This window comes from Eucyclogobius newberryi, unplaced genomic scaffold (assembly GCF_026437365.1).
Source record: "Eucyclogobius newberryi isolate DKJ021-1_F unplaced genomic scaffold, fEucNew1.0.hap1 SCAF_12, whole genome shotgun sequence".
Taxonomy (NCBI): Eukaryota; Metazoa; Chordata; class Actinopteri; order Gobiiformes; family Gobiidae; genus Eucyclogobius; species Eucyclogobius newberryi.
Window position 1 is genome coordinate 10,880,786 of NW_027315746.1, and position 20,000 is coordinate 10,900,785.

At 43.3% G+C, this 20,000-nt stretch overlaps 1 protein-coding gene and 1 long non-coding RNA gene across 2 annotated transcripts in view; one reads left to right on the top strand and one right to left on the bottom strand.

Annotated features, from left to right (window-relative positions):
- The window catches only part of LOC140356062 (uncharacterized), a 334,871-nt gene that overhangs the window by 163,856 nt on the left and 151,015 nt on the right, over positions 1-20,000 (bottom strand). The gene's annotated exons all lie outside the window — the stretch shown is intronic.
- The window catches only part of LOC140356057 (caytaxin-like), a 17,566-nt gene continuing 12,882 nt past the window's right edge, over positions 15,317-20,000 (top strand). Inside the window, exons 1-2 of the mRNA XM_072440774.1 lie at positions 15,317-15,408; positions 18,372-18,478. Of these exons, the coding sequence (XP_072296875.1) occupies positions 18,402-18,478 (77 nt within the window). The 5' untranslated portion in view covers positions 15,317-15,408; positions 18,372-18,401. The remainder of the gene's footprint in view (positions 15,409-18,371; positions 18,479-20,000) is intronic.

Genomic DNA, 20,000 nt, shown 5'->3' on the forward strand with positions numbered 1-20,000 from the left:
TTACAACGTGGACATTAAACACAAAAAAATGTACTCTCTCAAACTGTCAAAGGTTAATTTACATTACTACAAATATAAAGCATCTCAAATGTAAAGTGTGTCTTATAAACTCCTGTACAAATGCCTAAACTCTTTGTCTAAGTTACAAAAATAAAATACTTTACATATAAATGCTTATAAAGCTGAATCAAAACCATAAAACCGGACTTCCCGAAATCTCGCGATGTTTCGGCTTTGAAATCTCGCGGGATTTCGGCCGCATGTTACTTTACTGCTTATTTGAAAGTTAACTTGCAAATACAAGCCGAAATGTACCAGGCAACCTCACAACAGTACAAACTACTGATGAAACCTTAAGTAATGACCTTATAGTGCTATGTGTTGGTGGTTTGCACCGTGTACCGACCTGAAAATATTGTAGAAAAGCAAAAGAAAGGATGAACCGAGGTGCTGCTTTTCATGTCCAGATCACGTTTGACGTAAACAGGAAGTTCCGCCGTCAAAACCCAATCTGGTGCAACACCTTCTGCACAAAGGTTCCGCCCCACTAATCCAACTTACAAAAATCAGTAAAGCACTTAATTTTGACACATACTATGTCTAAGTTAATGTTTTAGTATTAACCTACCAAAATAACATAAATATTTAATTACTGTAAAATACCAAATTACCAAATAATAATATAACTAAAAACAATGTGGTGACATATTTTGGGTGCACCACACGCTCCCCAACACAAAAGGTGGCTCCCGACACTTTAAAGCCCCAATTATGTTGACTCTCAATGAAAAATAAATGCATATACCTTCAATACACAAAACTAGGCATTGCATAAGGCACAGTTACTGTATAAGGCATAGTCTGGTATGGGACGTAAGGATTTACTTGGAATGGATGCATACCCCATGCTGGCATAACTTGTACCCCACATAGCCCAATTTGAGTTGCAACTTGTTCAGTGTCTCTTTGACGTTCTGGTTCAATTTGTTCTCCTTGTTCATTGTCATTTTCAGGGTTTTGGACAAGGTCAGTTTCATTTGGATATTGGTCCTCAATCAAAGTGCCTCTGTTAGTAATGTCTGCTTGTGGTTGGCTCACTTGTTCTCCGGGCACAACCACTTGAGATGATGCTGGAAAGGTTTGAGCGACTGTTCGGTTCTGTGGCCTTGTCACAACTGGAACTCTGAGCCAATAGCGCGTCCTAGAGTCACTTTCAGAGTCTGATGAGTCACTTCCACTGTCTCTGTCACTCTGATTTTGGTGAACTTTGCGAGGTTTCTTTTTTATTTTAACAGTCTCTTTGTGGTCTTCCTGAGCGATGCTCACAGGTAAGTCATTTACAAGATGGAGCAGGTTTCTGTGGAGAACTCTAGTTCTTTCCTCATTGTTCTCAGGAAACACTTTGTAGATGGGACTGTCATTGATCTGTTCTTTAACAATGTACACCGTTTGCTCCCAGTATGATCTGAGCTTTCCTGGTCCTCCCCTTTCACGTAAGTTGCGCACCAAGACACGATCGCCAGGTTCTAACACAACTCCTCTCACATGTTGGTCATAATATTTTTTTCCACGGGCACTGGATTGTTGGCTGTTGTTTGAAGCGATATGGTAAGCCTCCTTCATTATTTTTGCCCACTTTTGCACATATCCTTGTGGTGTCTCGTTATCTTTCTCTGTTTTAAGGCCAAACAAGAGGTCCACTGGTAGGCGGGGGTGGCGCCCAAACATTAAGAAGTGCGGTGAAAACCCTGTGGCCTCATGTTTTGTGCAATTATATGCATGAACGACTTGGGACAGAAAGTCTTTCCAGTTGCATTTTTCTTTTTCCTCCAATGTCCTTAACATTTGCAACAGAGTCCGATTAAATCGCTCTGCTGGATTCCCCTGTGGATGATATGGCGTCGTACGAGAACGGCCAACACTGGACAACTGCTGAAGGCCCTTGAATAGCCCATTCTCAAACTCTCGGCCTTGGTCATGATGCAGTCTGGCAGGGTAACCAAACCGAGGGATAAAATCATTGAACAGTCTTTCTGCAGCTGTTCTTGCTGACTTGTTTCGTGTTGGATACACTTGAGCAAAGCGCGTAAAGTGGTCCACAGCTACCAGAATATATTCGTAACCACCTTTGCTCTTTTCTAAGTGCATGAAGTCAATAGACACTAGTTCCATGGGTGCACTGCTGCTGATGCTGCCCATAGGTGCCCTTACATGAGTGGCAGGTTTCTTTTGTTTTATACATGGACACTTCCTTGTTACATAGGCCTCAATGTCCTTTTTCATAAAGGGCCAATAAAAACGGTCTCGGGCAAGGCAAATTACTCGTTCGGCCCCGAGATGACCCATGTCATTGTGGAGGTGTTTTAGCACAAGGGATCTGTACTCTGCAGGTAATACAAGCTGTTGTCTACCCCCAGCTTCCCTGTATAACAAGTCATTCTGTATCACCAATTTTCCCCACTCACGCATTAGTCTTTTCACTAATCCATCTGCAGTTTGTTTGTCTTTGTCAGTTAGTATTGTCTTTGTCCCTTTTAGCTTAATAAGTTCTTTTATTGTAGCATCTTTCCTTTGTGCGTTCACGAGCTCTTCATGGCTAATACTGGGTAAGGCTGATTTGTCTGGTTCATTGCCTTGGTTGAGATTAAGGGCTGCTACATAGGCAATGTCACTCTTCTTGGCTGCCTCACTACCTTCCCAAGTGGCACAAACAATGTCTCTGCTAAACTCCTCTGTGCACTCCCCAACATAATTGTCAATGTCCAGCGGAAGGCGTGAAAGAGTGTCTGCATCCACATTACTTTTACCAGGCCTGTATTTGATGTTAAACCTGAAATCAGCAAGTTCACCCACCCACCTATGTCCCGTGGCGTTTAACTTTGCAGTGCTCATCACATATGTCAGCGGATTATTGTCTGTATACACCGTGAAGTCTGGGGCATAAAACAAATAATCCCTAAACTTTTCACAAACTGCCCATTTAAGAGCTAAAAACTCCAGTTTGCCAGAGTGCAGACAATAGTTCTTTTCAGCTGGGGTCAAAGTTCGTGAGCCGTATGCAATGACTTTCAGTTTACCACTTTGCCTTTGATATAACACGGCCCCTAGTCCTTTCTCGCAGGCATCAGTGTGCAGGACAAAAGGCAGCTCGAAGTTGGGATAGGACAAGACTGGTGGATTGGCTAAAATGTCTATGAGTTGTTTGAGGGTGTGGTCATGCTCACCTGTCCAGTTAATAGGAGTCTTGGATGGTAGCTGAGCACCTTTTCCCTTCTTGTTTTTCCCTTGAGTGCTCTCAGAACATCCTTTAACTTGCAACAGACCATACATTGGTTTAGCGATTCTGGAAAAGTCCTGAATATAAACACGGTAATAGCTTAAAAAGCCAAGGAGCTTTCTTAACTCGCCTACATTTGTCGGTTTCTTTTCGCTGAGTGACTTAACCGCATCAATGTCCTTTGGATCAATCCTGACTCCATTTGCTGAGACCAGCCTACCCACGTATCTGACCTCTGCTTTAAACAGTTCACATTTTGTTGGGCGGAGCTTGACTCCGTGTTGCTGCAATGCTCTTAGGACTTTGCGCATAGCTTCCACATGTCCATTAAAACTTTTGGAATAGCAAAGTATATCGTCCAGGTAGGGGATACAACAGTCATCACGCAGAGTGTTCAGCATTTCTTCCATGCTGCGCTGGAAGGCAGCAGGTGCATTACTAAGGCCAAAGGGGATCCTAACCCATTCATAAAGTCCCCAGGGTGAGATGAAGGCAGTCATGTGGCGGGATCCCTCGGCCATGTACCCCTGGTGGTAAGCTTTACCTTGGTCGAGAATACTAAACCAGCTGTGGCCCCCTAGGGTGTCAAGGAGGTCCTGGATACGTGGAAGTGGGTGGCGATCTGGCACTGTCTTTTGATTTAATAGTCTGTAATCAATACAAAGTCTTAAAGTACCATCTCGTTTTCGCACACATACAACCGGCGCAGAAAAGGGTGACTTCGATTTCACTATCCAGCCCTTTGCAAGTAAATCCTGAATATATTCTTTGACCTCTTTGTACAATGGTTTAGGAATAGCTGTGTAAGTACGCTGTACTGGAGTGGCATCTTTGAGATTAAGAGTCATTTGTAAAGTGGGAATATTGCCAATGTCACCGTCATCTCGAGCGAACGCACCAGACTCCTCAAATAACATTTGTTTCACCTCACTCTGTTGCTCAGGTGTCAAGTGACTAATGTCGACTGGAGGGTCCCAGCGAGCTGTCTTTGGTAGCTCCTGGTCTTGGCTGGACTTAGACACAGAGTCAACAGAGTGGATAAAAATGGGTGCTTCACAAATGTCCTTGAGGTTGTCCGTCTCAACTATTTTGGCAATAGGCTCAATAGAACCCAAAACTATTGAGCTGGGCAGAGTCACACTTTGTTTTGAATAGTTTGAAACAGGTATTTTGACATATGGTCTCTCTGTCTTTTGTATTTCTAAAAGCCCTGCTCCAACACTAAGTTGTTCAAGGTGGACATTGTCAAGTACAGGCTCAAACAATACAAGGGACTCTGTGGAACTAACACTCTCTGGAACTCTACATTTAATGTAAGCAACTTGACTTGGGTATACAGTAACACCTTTATACCCTACTTTAACAGTAGCAGGCTCATTTACTGGACGCGTTTGTGTCTGGATAAAGCTTACAAAGGCATGCACAGTAGAAATCGCAATTCCCATAGCTCTACCAATAAGTTCTATGAGTTTGTAGTTCCCCCCATTGTCTTTGATGAACTCGTGTATTACATTAAACCCTACAATGGGTTTTTCAATCTGGAGGCGGCTCACAAGGAAGGGTACACGTATAGATAGGTCTGGGTCATTGTTACCTTCTAGGTTGACTACTACCTCTACCCAACCATCATACGGTACTGAATCACCTGTGACCGCCCTCACATTGAGATCATCGTCCATCAGTTCACTTAAAGGTCTGATCTGTTGACCTGGTAAATACTTATTTAACCATGCATGGTCTATAAGACTCACCCCAGCCCCCGTGTCTAATACTACAGTCACAAGGTAACCTGCCATCATGCATTTGAGGTGTGATTGGCGGCCAACTAAACCACGTGGCTTTTCAGTGTCAACAGTCTCCTGTGAACTGGCATTACATTTGTCTGTTTTTGACTTATCTCTCTTTTTCTTTGTGTGGGACAGTTGAGTGTAGTCGATCAGGGGTGGTCCCTCTGCCCTGACCGCCTCCAGTTTCCCGACTGCTTGGTCCTCTTTAAGCACCCCACAGCGCGATGACCTCCTTCTCCGCAGACAAAACAGTGGTTGCAGTTTGGACTGTCCTGAGCAGCACATTGTTGACAGGTTTTGGGTCTTTGCACTTTCAACACAGCCTCCTTCCTTTCAGGAGTTGGAACAAGACCCGTTATTGCTTTTAGACTTTCCATAGCCTGAGTGAGTGCTTCGACTTGGGCACTGAGTCTCTGTAGTGTCAAGTCTTTGTTAATCTGGTTCACACTGACATTGTCCTTTTCTTTGCTCTGCTCAGTGTTAGTGGCATGTGCCTGAGCCACTTTTGTGAAACCACTACGACCAAGTCTGCGCTTTCTTTCACTCTCCTCTGTTGTAGTTTTTATTACTTGGCGGAGAAGTGCGTCATCACTAACAGTGGGATCTCCTAACAGTGTTTTTAGGTCTTGGCGAACACTTTCATGCTTTTCTCCTATGCCCTGACATATAGTGTTGAGAAATATGCACTGGATTGTGGACATATCATACTTAACTACTGTATCTGGTTGTCTTAGTGAGAAAAGGATCTTTTGTTTCAGTCCAATCATTCTGTATAGGAACTGCTGAGGTGTCTCATTTTCATGTTGTTTTGCGCACATCAAATCTTGAAAAAGTCCAGTACTACTCTTTTCACCAAAGTGAGACTGCAGGAAACTTTTAAACTCTGTGACTGTGATATCATCCTTTATTGTCAGCATGTCACGAAAGTTGCCTGGCTTAATCGCACGGAGTACTCCTCTGATTACTTCATTTTGAGTGTGATTTTCTTTGAGACCCTCATCAATTTGTTTACATATGCTATTGTAACTTATTTCAGATGTTGTATCACTTATCATTCCTCCGTGAATCTTAAACTCTTTACGAGACAGCAGTGGCAAATCTTTCATAGCTATCATGCTTTCACCACTGTGACTTGGAACACTGTCTGAGTGAAAAGGAGAGTTATCAACTACAAGTGGCCCACCTGCTGCTTGTAGGACTGGTGTTGCCTGCTGACTAATGGAATGACGCGTATTAACTGGAGATAGGTGGAGTCTCTCTTGTCCTGGAGAGGCTGCACCAGACAGGACTTGGTTAATTTGACTTTGAATATTCTCATAACGGGCGAGTAATGTCTGCATGTCTGTGTCCCTGGTGCTTGCTTGTTGCTGGGGAGTGGCCTGCTCACTACCACTTGCCTCAGCTCCTAAAAGCACAGAATCTTGACTGCGACTGGCGATGGCCCCATCTATGATGTCTTCAAGTCTCTTTAGTAACGGCAAGCCCTGGTCCTCCCGTCCCAGGATGGCTTGGCCATGTCAAGTACATGGTGAGGTACTCAACACAGCTTTCTTCATCATCTTGGCTTAACTCTGTGGCATCAAGTCCTTCAATATCACCTAGAGTTGTTACGATGAGATGAGCTTCAGTGGCTGTTAGCAGGTGAAGCTTTTTCTTAATGTTCCAAACTAGTATTTTTCTCTCGTCGGCCGACATACTGCTGGTCTCGGACGCTTGGGTTTGCAGTGCTGCACTCTGTAGGCTGGTGTACCCTTTCTTCACTGGTCACTGGCCCCTTTGCTGCACACTGGATCACCCCTGGCACCGGAACATGCAGTCGTTGTGGTCCCAACGTTCTGTATCACTAGATCAGCAGTGACCCATGGACAGATGGTGTGCTGATCCCGGACGAGCCCCCATGATCTGTTACGAGCCCCAAGGTGGGACTGCCGTAGCAGGAATTGTAACCTGAAAATATTGTAGAAAAGCAAAAGAAAGGATGAACCGAGGTGCTGCTTTTCATGTCCAGATCACGTTTTTTAATTGTTCTTAAACAAAAATAATAATACGATGTACAATTATTGTGCAGTTGTACAATACATTGTCACATTATGTCACGCATATACTTTCCCTGCTTTAAGTGACACATTTTCTTTTAATTCACATTTTAGATAAAACACAAATACCACTGTTCTGGTACAATAATATTAACTGGCTTACAACGTGGACATTAAACACAAAAAAATGTACTCTCTCAAACTGTCAAAGGTTAATTTACATTACTACAAATATAAAGCATCTCAAATGTAAAGTGTGTCTTATAAACTCCTGTACAAATGCCTAAACTCTTTGTCTAAGTTACAAAAATAAAATACTTTACATATAAATGCTTATAAAGCTGAATCAAAACCATAAAACCGGACTTCCCGAAATCTCGCGATGTTTCGGCTTTGAAATCTCGCGGGATTTCGGCCGCATGTTACTTTACTGCTTATTTGAAAGTTAACTTGCAAATACAAGCCGAAATGTACCAGGCAACCTCACAACAGTACAAACTACTGATGAAACCTTAAGTAATGACCTTATAGTGCTATGTGTTGGTGGTTTGCACCGTGTACCGACCTGAAAATATTGTAGAAAAGCAAAAGAAAGGATGAACCGAGGTGCTGCTTTTCATGTCCAGATCACGTTTGACGTAAACAGGAAGTTCCGCCGTCAAAACCCAATCTGGTGCAACACCTTCTGCACAAAGGTTCCGCCCCACTAATCCAACTTACAAAAATCAGTAAAGCACTTAATTTTGACACATACTATGTCTAAGTTAATGTCTTAGTATTAACCTACCAAAATAACATAAATATTTAATTACTGTAAAATACCAAATTACCAAATAATAATATAACTAAAAACAATGTGGTGACATATTTTGGGTGCACCACACTTTGAGTACTTTGACGGTAGAAAAGCGCTATATAAATGTGACCATTTACAACACACACAAACACACACACACACACACACATACACCGGACAACCTCCGACCCCTGACTGCGCCATAAAAATTATGAACAGAACCGGTGACAAAGGGCAGCCCTGTCAGCACCAGTGCATGTTGGACTCCGCCCAAAGGGCTGGGAACAGGTCTGACTTACTGCCGGCAATGCGAACACAGCTCCTGCTCCGGTCATACAGGGACCGGACAGCCCTGAGCAAAGGGCCCCGGACCCCGTACTCCCGGAGCACCCCCCAAAGGATACCCCGAGGGACACGGTCGAAAGCCTTCTCCAGATCCACAAAGCACATGTGGACTGGTTGGGCAAAGTCCCATGAGCCCTCGAGCACCCGATGGAGGTTATAGAGCTGGTTCAGTGTTCCACGACCGGGACAAAAAACACTCTGCTCCTCCTGAATCCGAGGTTCGACTATCGGTCGGATTCTCCTCTCCAGTACCGTGGAATAGACCTTACCCGGGAGGCTGAGGAGTGTGATCCCTCTGTGGTTGGAACACACCCTCCGGTCCCCCTTCTTGAACAGAGGGACCACCACCCCGGTCTGCCAGTCCAGAGGCACGATCCCCGACCGCCACGCTTGTTGCAGAGACGTGTCAACCAAGACAGTCCTACAACATCCAGATACTTTAGGTACTCAGGGCGGATCTCATCCACCCCCGGAGCCCTGCCACCGAGGCATTTGCAAACAACCTCAGTGACTTCAGCTTGGGTGATGGATGAGTCCCCGGTCTCTACTTCCTCTTCGGAACACGTGACTGAGGGATTAAGGAGATCCTCAAAGTATTCCTTCCACCGTCCGACGACATCCCCAGTCGAGGTCAGCAGGCCTCCACCCGCACCGTAAACGTGTTGGTGAGGCACTGCTTCCCCCTCCTGAGGCCAGAATTTCTTTGGTGCCGACCGATAGTCCTCCTCCATGGCCTCCCCGAACTCCTCCTAGGCCCGGGTTTTTGCCTCTGCGACAGCACGAGCCGCGGCTCGCTTGGCCTGCCGATACCCGTCGATGACCTCCGGAGACCCACAAGCCAGAGTGGCCTGATAGGCCTCCTTCTTCAGTCTGACGGCATCCCTTACTTCCGGTGTCCACCACCGGGTTCGGGGGTTGCCGCCACGACAGGCACTGGAGACCTTGCGACCACAGCTCCGAGCAGCCGCATCAACAATGGAGGCGGAGAACATGGTCCCCAACCTCCCCCGGGACATGGGAGAAGCTCTCCCGGAGGTGCGAGTTGAATACCCTACTGACAGAGGGCTCCACAAGACGTTCCCAACAGACCCTCACAATGCGCTTGGGTCTGCCAAGTCTGTCCGGCTTCCTCCTCTGCCAGCGGATCCAACTCACTACCAGGTGGTGATCGGTTGACAACTCTGCCCCTCTCTTCACCCGAGTGTCCAAGACACGCGGCCGGAGGTCAGATGACACGACAACAAAGTCGATCATTGACCTCCGGCCTAGGGTGTCCTGGTGCCATGTGCACTGATGGACACCCTTGTGCTTGAACATGGTGTTCGTTATGGACAATCCGTGGCTAGCACAGAAGTCCAATAACTGAACACCGCTCGGGTTCACATCGGGGAAGCCGTTCTTCCCGATCACCCCTCCCCAGGTGTCACTGTCATTGCCCACGTGGGCGTTGAAGTCCCCCAGTAGAACAACGGAGTCCCCGTCTGGTGCACTGTCCAGTACTCCTCCCATGGACTCCAAGAAGGCCGGGTACTCTGCACTGCTGTTCGGCCCGTAGGCCGCCACAACAGTGAGAGACCTGTCCCCCACCCGAAGGCGGAGGGACGCGACCCTCTCGTTCACTGGGGTAAACTCCAACACGTGGCGGCTGAGCTGAGGGGCTATAAGCAAGCTCACACCAGCCCGCCGCCTCTCCCCGCGGGCAACACCAGAGAAGTGGAGCGTCCGGCCCCTCTCGAGGAGATGGGTTCCAGAGCCCAAACTGTGCGTGGAGGTGAGGCCGACTATATCTAGTCGGTATCGCTCAACCTCCCGCACAAGCTCAGGCTCTTTCCCCCCCAGTGAGGTGACATTCCATGTCCCAAGAGTTAGTCTCTGTGTCTGGAGATCTGGTCGCCGAGGCCCCTGCCGTCGACTGCCGCCCAGATCTCTCTGCACCGGCCCCTTATGGATCCTCCTGCGGGTGGTGGGCCCACGGGAGGGCGGCCCCACGTCGCTCTTTCGGGCTGTGCCCGGCTGGGCCCCGTGGGGTAAGACCCGGCCACCTGGCGCTCGCCATGGAGCACCCATCCCAGGCCTGGCTCCAGGATGGGGCCCCGGTGACGCCGATCCGGGCGACGTAAACGGCCTTGTTCTTGTTGTCATCATAAGAGGCTTCTGAACCGATCTTTGTCTGACCTGTCACCTAGGACCTGTTTGCCTTGGGAGACCCTACCAGGGGCTTGAAGCCCCCGACAACATAGCTCCCGGGATCATTCGGGCGCTCAAACCCCTCCACCACGTTAAGCTGTCGGTTCAAGGAGAGGTATGTATATATATATTATAATAATTTAATACATATAAATAATATAATATATATATATGTATATATATATATATATATATATATATATATATATATATATATATATATATATATATATATATTATTTATATGTATTAAATTATTCAAATATTGTCAAAAAAGTAAAATGGCTCTAACAGTATACTATGATGGACAATTTAAGAGGGATGAAAATGACAAAACGTCCAGGTCATAAGAGAAGAAACTGGTTAATAGTCCAATCTTGTGCCAGAAAATAGGACATTAAACTTCACATTTGTTTTTACATTTATTCTAAACTGCTTACTCCAAACTGTTAGAATGAAGTCATTATTGTTTTAAGGTGGACGGGGTTTAGACGTGTAAAACAAAGCCTGAGCGGTTATTACACACAGAGCCTAATCTGCTTCCTTGCTAATTTGAGCCACAGGGAAATAAACCCTCACCAAAGCCACTCTTTAACCTAGTTAGCCTCCATTGATGGCCCATAAGCCTGGCATGCAGCCAGGGGCCCATGATGGAAACATGCTCACATCATTGAGAATGCTTTCATTATAATGATAATAATGCAAACACCAAACACAAACAGCTCCGTGCGGCTGTGCACTCACTCCTCCTGCACACGCCTTTAGACTCAGGGCCTTTCCAGACCTTTTACATTCTGGCCCGTAGTCTAATTACAGGAAAGACGGTGTGAAATGGGGGATGAGAGAGAAGGAAGGACATGCAGTAAATTGTCGGAGTCTGGATTTGACCTCAACGACACCGCATCCGGCTGAACATAGAGCCTGGCGTACGTGTGCTGTGACTTAACCACTCCACCACCGGGCAGCACTGAGCCTTCTCCATAATCCTCACATCCTCACACAAAGTTATTAATAAGACTGCAACTTCTCTCAGATTATAATAAGCAAAATCAGGGGAAAAGTGGGCATGTGTTGCTTGATGAATGGTGGAAGCTGAATGGTGGAAGCTGAATGGTGGCTAAGAGCAATAGCTGCCGACTGCACATCCTTGTCCAAATGTCAAATGGGCAGGAAAGTAGAGAACAAGTACAATCCAGAATGACATTAGTTACTCTGGAGTATTGTATGTGCTGCATCTCATTTAGCAGATTATTGTGAACGATCTGTATCAAACCTTTCTGTGTTTAAAAGGGCTTTTCGGTTCTCTTTGTGACCTGATCGGAATAATTTGACCAGAAACCTGACACCAAAGGTTCAGAAGACGACACTCGCTAATCAGATGTACCAGTACCATGGTGTTATTCAAAGCTGCCTATTCCCTTCTTAAGAGCATGTATTTTAAGGCCTCTGTTGCTTCCATGACCTAAACCCTTTTTGGCTCAGTGACAAAGTCTGGCAGCATTCGAGTTAATGAGGCTTGTAGTGCCTACGGCTTTATTTTTAAATCAATACATCACTTTATATGTTCAGTATATTTATAAATGTTTAATCAGTGACTAGACTCTGCTTTAAAAAGAAACCTCAAAGCATATTACAGCACTCGGCAACAGAAAGAACTGGATACTCTAAAATGACCAAACATAATACACTCTGGTTTGAGATGAAAAGTTTGGACCCAAAAAAAAATGTCTAAAAGAGGAAAGGGGCTTTTCTTAGACGTAATGCGTGTGTTGTCCTCACTCTGACCTGACTGCAGTGAGTGTATAAGACTGATCACTCCCTAATCATATGTAGTAGTCCAAAAAGATTTGTTTTGTTCCATTTTATGATATGGTCTTTTTGTTCTGTACAGGGCTCTTCCTCGTGTTTTGGCTGAGTTTTCCTGTAGAGATGCTAATGCGAGCGCTGCAGCAGATTCATTCCAGTGATTCTGTCCAGTTTAATTACAGGTAAAAAGTGTCATTTTTGTTAGATCTTACTCTGTTAGGTCTTAAATGTTTCTACTTGTTAGGAATGTCTTCTTTTTTCCGAGCCCTTGTCGATGTGGTGACTACAGCTACTGCAGCTTTGCCTCTATGATCCTGCAAAACTTTGTCCCACTTCCTCTCATATATTTCATTATCACATACAAAAATCCCTTCATATTTGAGAGGCTCTGCCCACTGCTTTTGACACGTCATCCAGGTTTGACTGACTAAATCACATTTGTACTTATAACTTCAATACTGTTTTAACTTAAGTATCTTTAGCACATTTCACTGTTTAGAGGAGAATCACAAAATGGACAAACAAGTCTCACGCTTCGTTCTACCATGGGCAGCAATTGACATGGTAGCAGAAATTCCACAACTGTTACCTAGCAACCATATTATAAACAAGGGTTAAAATCCATAAATGATGCACAACAATTATGATTTGGCAATAGATATGACCCGATAACAGCTTTATTTTGTTGAATGATTGTTTTAACAGTCAGAACATTGTGTCAGTTGCTTGTAAATTGTCTCTAGATTTTTTGATGATGGCACGTCGCATTCTGATGACATCACAGAGGGATTCCATTCAGATCTCAGGATTACTTCCAGCAGGGAGAAGTAACATACAATCCAGTTAAAAGCAACCTCAGGACTTTAACATTGTACATTCTGTCAGTGAAACTCTGAAACAGCGACTCACCTCGTGCCCCAAGAGCGCCACCTTCTGGAAATATTCATAGTCAGGTTCATTCATACCACCAACTTTTACTTTTGGTTTTTACAACAATCTTAACAAACATTACTTTATAAATCTTCTCATTTCTCCCTGTGGCCCTCAGAGGCAGCTGTTGTTGTGAATTTGAGCCTTACAAAAATACATTTATTTGATTTGATTTGATTCTGATAATTCTGGCAACATTTCAAATTCAATACTCAAAATTCTTAAATAGGAAACTGCTATTCTTAATTTTTCATATACTATATTTCAATAGCTCTTAATATATAAGACATGTTCCCTGACAGTTGTTTTTGTTCATCAGCTGGGTGAAAAAAACGTTTTATTTTTCAAAATTTTGTCACAAACTACAATTTCACGGACGTTAAACTATGATAAATATTTACCACATGTTCTACAATCCACAATATCTGCATGGAGAACTTCTACATGACAAAACAGCAGAAATGTGCATATACTATAAGCCTATAAGTAAAGTGCAGATACTTAAAAATGTTACTTAAGGATAGTACTTTTACTTTTAAAGACCAGAGTAATCAATAACTTTTGAATCAACTAAAATGTATAATAACAGTAAGTGTATGAGAGTTGAACACATGTCATTCAGACTGTGATATAATGCATCTGTAAATCTTACAAGACCTTGAGTTCAACCGCGTTTTCAACTTCAACATTAACTCTGTAATTACAGCTGTAATCTATAACTAATAAACAAATACAATTATGTAATTTGCTGTCCAATATCTAGATGTATTACAGAACGCTTTGAACTTTCAGTGAATTAAGTATAACAAAATAAGGACCAAGACTTGCTCCCAAACACTTCCATAGTTCTAGTATCTGCAACGCTCTACTGCCACCTAGTGATAAACTGTCAGAACGCAACATCTCTGTGACCCAATTGTCCACGCACTATCATATACTGCATAGAGACTGTACAGAGAGAGCTGCTTCATGTTTTATTAAAAGGCAAGTGAGTGGAGAGCATTAGATGAACTGGTATAGATCGCATTTTATGTTCCAAGTTGCTGAAACCAGGTCATGGAGATGAGAGAACATGTATTTGTCCCACAAGGAGGACATTTCAGAGTTACAAGGACAGCAGGAGAATCAAAAAATAAAATAAAAATAAAGACACATGTCAACTTAAATCAATAATGATAAATAACAGCTCAAAATAGTCTTAATAAGAATATACAAGTGCGATCGAGTTGTTTTGACAGTTTGCTTACTGTCTTCCCTGCTCTTCACTCCCTATTCAATCACACTTAACGCTACACTGTCTTGTCTATTAAAGCTTACAAGTCAAAGTAAATCATTAACAAATCAAAAAAAGAAACATAGAAGTAGGTCATATTGCATGTTTTGATAAAGTCATGAACCACAGTTATGTCTACGTCTCCTTGCATTTCCTGTTCCGTGGCTGTGAAAGCAAAAGGGTGCAAGAACCAGTTGGGGCAAAGTTCCACCTCCATTGTGTCAGTCACAGTGAGCGTTTGAACACACCCAAAATCCACTTTAATACCAGTTTAACACCCGCCTTCTGCAGCAGGAGGAGAGCTCTCTGCAGCTCCGACCGTGCACGAGCAGAGGGTCTAACAGAGGAGGGGCTTCTGCTCTGGTGAGAAAACACCCAAGAGAGCAAGAGGCGGGAAGATGCTGTTGCCAGGGAACAGCGTTGAAGGAGAAACGACCGGATGATCACATCAATTTCACAGATTCCGACCTGACTGAACGAGACTGGACCAACAGCACCGGCTTGGATGCTCCTCTGCCGACCGAATCACCAACACGGTAGGCACCATTACATAACAGCCACGGACGCAGCGCTCACATGGTGACATCATCATCATCATCACAGCATCAGCAGCAGCAGCAGGATTAGGAGGCTTTATATAGAGGGGGGGATGTGCCATGGCCCGTGACATGACGGGGAAAAGAGAGGGCCGTTCAGAAAGAGGAGGATTAACCATCCAAAACACAGTCATTACAGGGGCGTTGTGTCGGTGATCACCCAACAAATGACTCACATCTTCTCTGCCCACCTCTGTTAGGAACATCTGCAAACGGGAAGCTTGGGTCCGGATCGTGCCTGGCCCCCACCTGTGAATGTAAACAGACAGGAGGAGGAGGAAGAAGAAGAAGAAGAAGAGGAAGAAGAGGAGAAAATCAAGAGTCTGAGTGGGAGAAAACAGCAAACGCCAAAGTCCTCCTGAAATAGCGCTTGACGTGAGTACACGGGGTATTTCCACGAGTACAGGCACGTCTGTGTCTCAGATGCTGTGTTGTACTGCAGTTTTGTTGTAGTTTACTCTGAGGCACGTGGTGGATGGAACAAGAATATCGAGTTGCAGCACAAAGGAGCAGTTTAGGATCCAAGCTCAAAGGCTCTGAGCTTAAACAGCCAGAAGACATTTGTATTCACTCATTATTCAACTGTATCAAAGAATGGCCTGTGCACGTGTTCAAATGAAGATAAATCAAATCATCTCAGTCAAGAACCAGCAGTCTATGTCTCTCAACTACTGTAAATGAAAGAAATAAGCTGTGTTATGAAGGATTTCTCTGTATTTTTGCCGTGTCCATCCTCCACCTCTGTTGCCGCTTCTCTGTAAATCAGATTATTTGGAGTGTAGTTTGGATCGTGCACATCAAATCAACATTATCGAATCAATGCCCCGTCGTCCTATTTCAGTTTTACCTGCAGCAGTGCTCTGGAGTCTGTGATTGGACAAAAAGGGGAACTGTTTTGCCATCTGGACCATCAAATCCGTCCTCAAACACGTAAATGGAACATGACTTTGTGTGGGTCAATCACCAGCTCCCTTTGGTGAGCAGCTGAGCCCACACACACACACACACACACACACACCCGGTACTCCCCTCTTTCAGTTCATCCTTTGAATCCTCTGTCAAAGCCGAGCGTCCCAGGATTATTTTCAGACGAAACCTCGAGTCGCAACAAAGAGAGTGTTTTGTGTGCAGGTTTTATTGAAGTGGCAATCAAGGAAATCCCACTGTCTACATCTAAATAAAGCAGCGGATTGTCATTCATTCAGTGTGATATAGTCTTTTCACTTTTCCCGTGCTCAAATGTAAACATGTACTAAAGTGTTTTTGCGATATACGTGAACAGCATGTTAAATGTTTAGAACTTTTTCTCTCTTTTAATGTTTTTCAGTGATTTGTAATAGATTTTACTCTGGCACAAGTACACAGGCCGATGACCCCAGTGTAGCATTAAAGAAATGAGTGTTTTATCCAAAAGCAGTTCTTTGATAAGTTCCATGACAAAAACGATCCATCCAGGGCTGTGTAATGTCATTTTAATCAAGATTCAGTCATTTCCAATCGTCAATTATGAGAGAGAGAGAGAGAGAGAGAGAGAGAGAGAGAGAGAGAGAGAGAGAGAGAGAGAGAGAGAGAGAGAGAGAGAGAGAGAGAGAGAGAGAGAGAGGTCTACAGCCAATCTTCTGTCAGTAAAACCAGGCGCGGAGTTCAATTGTGTCACGAAAACAACTTAATAATTTTTATTTTCAGGAAATTAATATTGAAAGGTTTATTTTAATAAGACAACATTTCAAATTGTGGGAAAAAGTTGAGATTCTTTTAATTTCCCATATTGCCCAATCTGTTTTTAAATACAAGACCAAAATGAAACATTATTTTGATCTTAACCTGCAGTTATGAGTTAAGCAGGACCTGTTCAGTACTTGGATGGGAGACCGCTGAAACACCAGGTGCCACAGTGGGGCGCTAGAGGGATTGTCGTTGTGTCCTTGGGCAAGACGCTTCAGCCCCATTGCCTAGTAAAGCCTAATTTAATACATCCACGAGTAAAGTGCTTTGAAGGTGGAAAAGCGCTGCATAAATACACTGTAATAATCATAAACATATCTTAATATATCCAAAATTGTAAACAAAATATGTATGAACTGGTCTTAATAATTCCTCCCAAAGCTTTGAACCAAACTTAAAATGGAAAATCTAATATTCACTCAGGTTATTGAAAACACCGGCTCCATTATCACCGTGAATCCAATGACACGACCACAGCCTTTTAGCCTATATTCTTTGTCTTTTTTTATAGACCGCAGTTTGTTTAGATGTAGCGCATCAGTGCCACGCCAGCGAGCAAATGCACTCTGGTATCGTCTGCACGTCTGAACGACGAGCACTGAAAAGACTTCCTAATGCTCATGTGACTCACGCAGGACGCTCAGTGTGATGCTCCGGGTCATCAAGCATCCAGAGGCGAAGCCGGGTTCATTTTAGTTCACTCCTGACATGAAGGTGGAAGGTCAGATGTGTGTTTTTCTGGATGTACCAGGACACAACGGCACAACAACCCCAGGCAGGAGGAAAATAGCATAAATACACGTATAATTCAAAAGTATTTAGATGAACAGCACAGAAAACACTGCAAACAATCTGCAAAAATTTACTTTTTTAAAAAATATCTAATTGTTCTTTTTCTGAGAAGTATTGCAAACATTTTAAACATGTCCAGGAGCATCAACATTTATGAGAAACGTGAAGTGCAGAACTAATAAAAGAATCCTATATATTACAGAACATGTTTGTAGAAGTCTGAGCTGCAGGGTTTAGCAGGTTTTATTAAACAGTTGGTTGTTTGTAGCGGAAAAGATCTTAATACAGTATATGCTAATTGTGACCAAGCTAATTGAAATTTGGATGTGATTGTGATAAGAGGTTACACTGTTGACATCACAGCATTCTTGAGAGTGAAGAGTGAGTGAAGTACATTGTAAAAGAGCTGCTACTGTCTAGAACAAATATAAAGCTCTACAAATCTGCTAAATATTTAGTTTTTTTAATTAGCTCCTCTTGTGAAATGTTCCTGAGTCTTTGTCGAGGAAAATTATTGCTGTGCGTTAGTTGAAGTGTCCTTTATCTCCCCTTCTGTCAGCAAACAAGCTAGCAAAGCTCTGCACATGGGAGCAACAACAGAGAAACTACTTTCATTTGCTACGTTGAAGTTAAATAGAGCAAAACAACTGCTCCACAGAAACAAAATAGGCCAAAAACCTCCGCCAAGAAACACATTTGATCAGAATTTGATCTCAGTGGGAATGTTGTGTGGCATTTTTCGAATTAAAGATTGTCGGTGCATGTCTGTAAAACAAACACATTCGCACCACGCTAAAACAATTCTTTTGGTGTCCCCTCAGTGAGCTGCGTCCCGTCCTTGGTCCCAGAGGATGGGAACAGCAGAGGCCACTCTCCGCATGGACAGTATGGAAGTGAAGGACGAGTGGCAGGACGAGGACTTCCCCAGGTAAACGCTCCTAAACTGTGCATTAGAAAGATATAACGGCACTTTGACTCCACCTCTATCCTCTCATACAGCGTGATCAATCTAAATCATATGTATATTATTTAAATTTGTGTAAAAGCATTGATAGTTTTCAGGCGGTTGAGTTCGTGGTGAGTCAGCGTTCTGCGTCGTCGCTCTGTGTGAGGCCGAGTTTGGACTTGTGACGTCACACTTCACACATCACTGGTCCGTGCAGAGTCCATGCAGCTGTTCAGGGTGATGGTTGTCACATTTGTGCAGTGACTGATGCAGAGTGACAAATGTGGGAATAGTTGGCAGCTGTGGGCTTTCCTCCATGTTGTTGTTGCTGCTGCTGCTTGATAAGATTGTATCACGTCTATGAAGAGTGAAACCGCCTCCCACACACGTGTCACGATGATTCTGTGGGTGTGCAATGTGAAAACTGTTTTTATGCTACATTACATTGACATTACATTATATGAACTCTATACAACACAATACTTAATATATTACACACAAAATGCTTTGCCCTCTAATCATACTACTGATCATCCAGCTTACAATAACCTTTGTTTCACTGTATATCAATAAACTACTTCTACTGCAACAATTGATAAAAACTATTGTGACAAGTTAATAAAGTAATCATACTTTTAAATAAGTTAATCGGTTATAATGATTATTCAGAATAATTGTGACTACCGTAATAATCTATTATAAATCAAGCTAATATAGATCATTGTTATCTGGACTATACGGACTCTAAAACACATGGCAAATTGACAAAAAGAAATGAAAGAATTCAAAATTTCATCAAAAATACATTTTATCATACCATTTAGAATTCAACAGTCTCCATATTTCAACCTTTTGGATTAAAAATGCATTTCACTATCTCAATGTGCAATAGAAATAAAGGTTTTACTAGTTCACTGACTTGTATTTATAGATTTTTAGACTGTGGAAAGCTGGGGTCAATGGAGACGAATCCATCACAAAATCACATTGCACAAACTATTATATTTTATATATTACACAATTAACCCCGAAAGGGAACAAGCGGTAGAAAATGGATGGATGGATGGATATTACACAATTAAAATAGTTGCTGATAATTAATACCTACTTTGCTTAAGTTTAAGTTTAGTTTTGCTGACATCACCACAATGTGCACCGACTAACACAGATTATAAATATACATAATTAAGTTAGCACAGTAAAATGCTTTTCCAGATACTGTGGCTCTGCGTAAATGGAAAATATTTTAAAATTCTAGGTCAAGAGGAAATAACAACTGACAGTTTTAAACAAAACCAAGAGGCTTTTTCAAACCACAGACTTTCCATCGGCCACTGGAATTACAATACTGTTCATATTTCAAACTAATGTTGGAAGACATTAATCAAAATGTAGATGGAGCTGCCAGCTCTAAGAGATGAAATAAGGCACAGTAAGTGAAGCCCCGGGTATACGACACAGTCATGAGATACTATAGTAAGTGGAGCCCCGGGTATACGACACA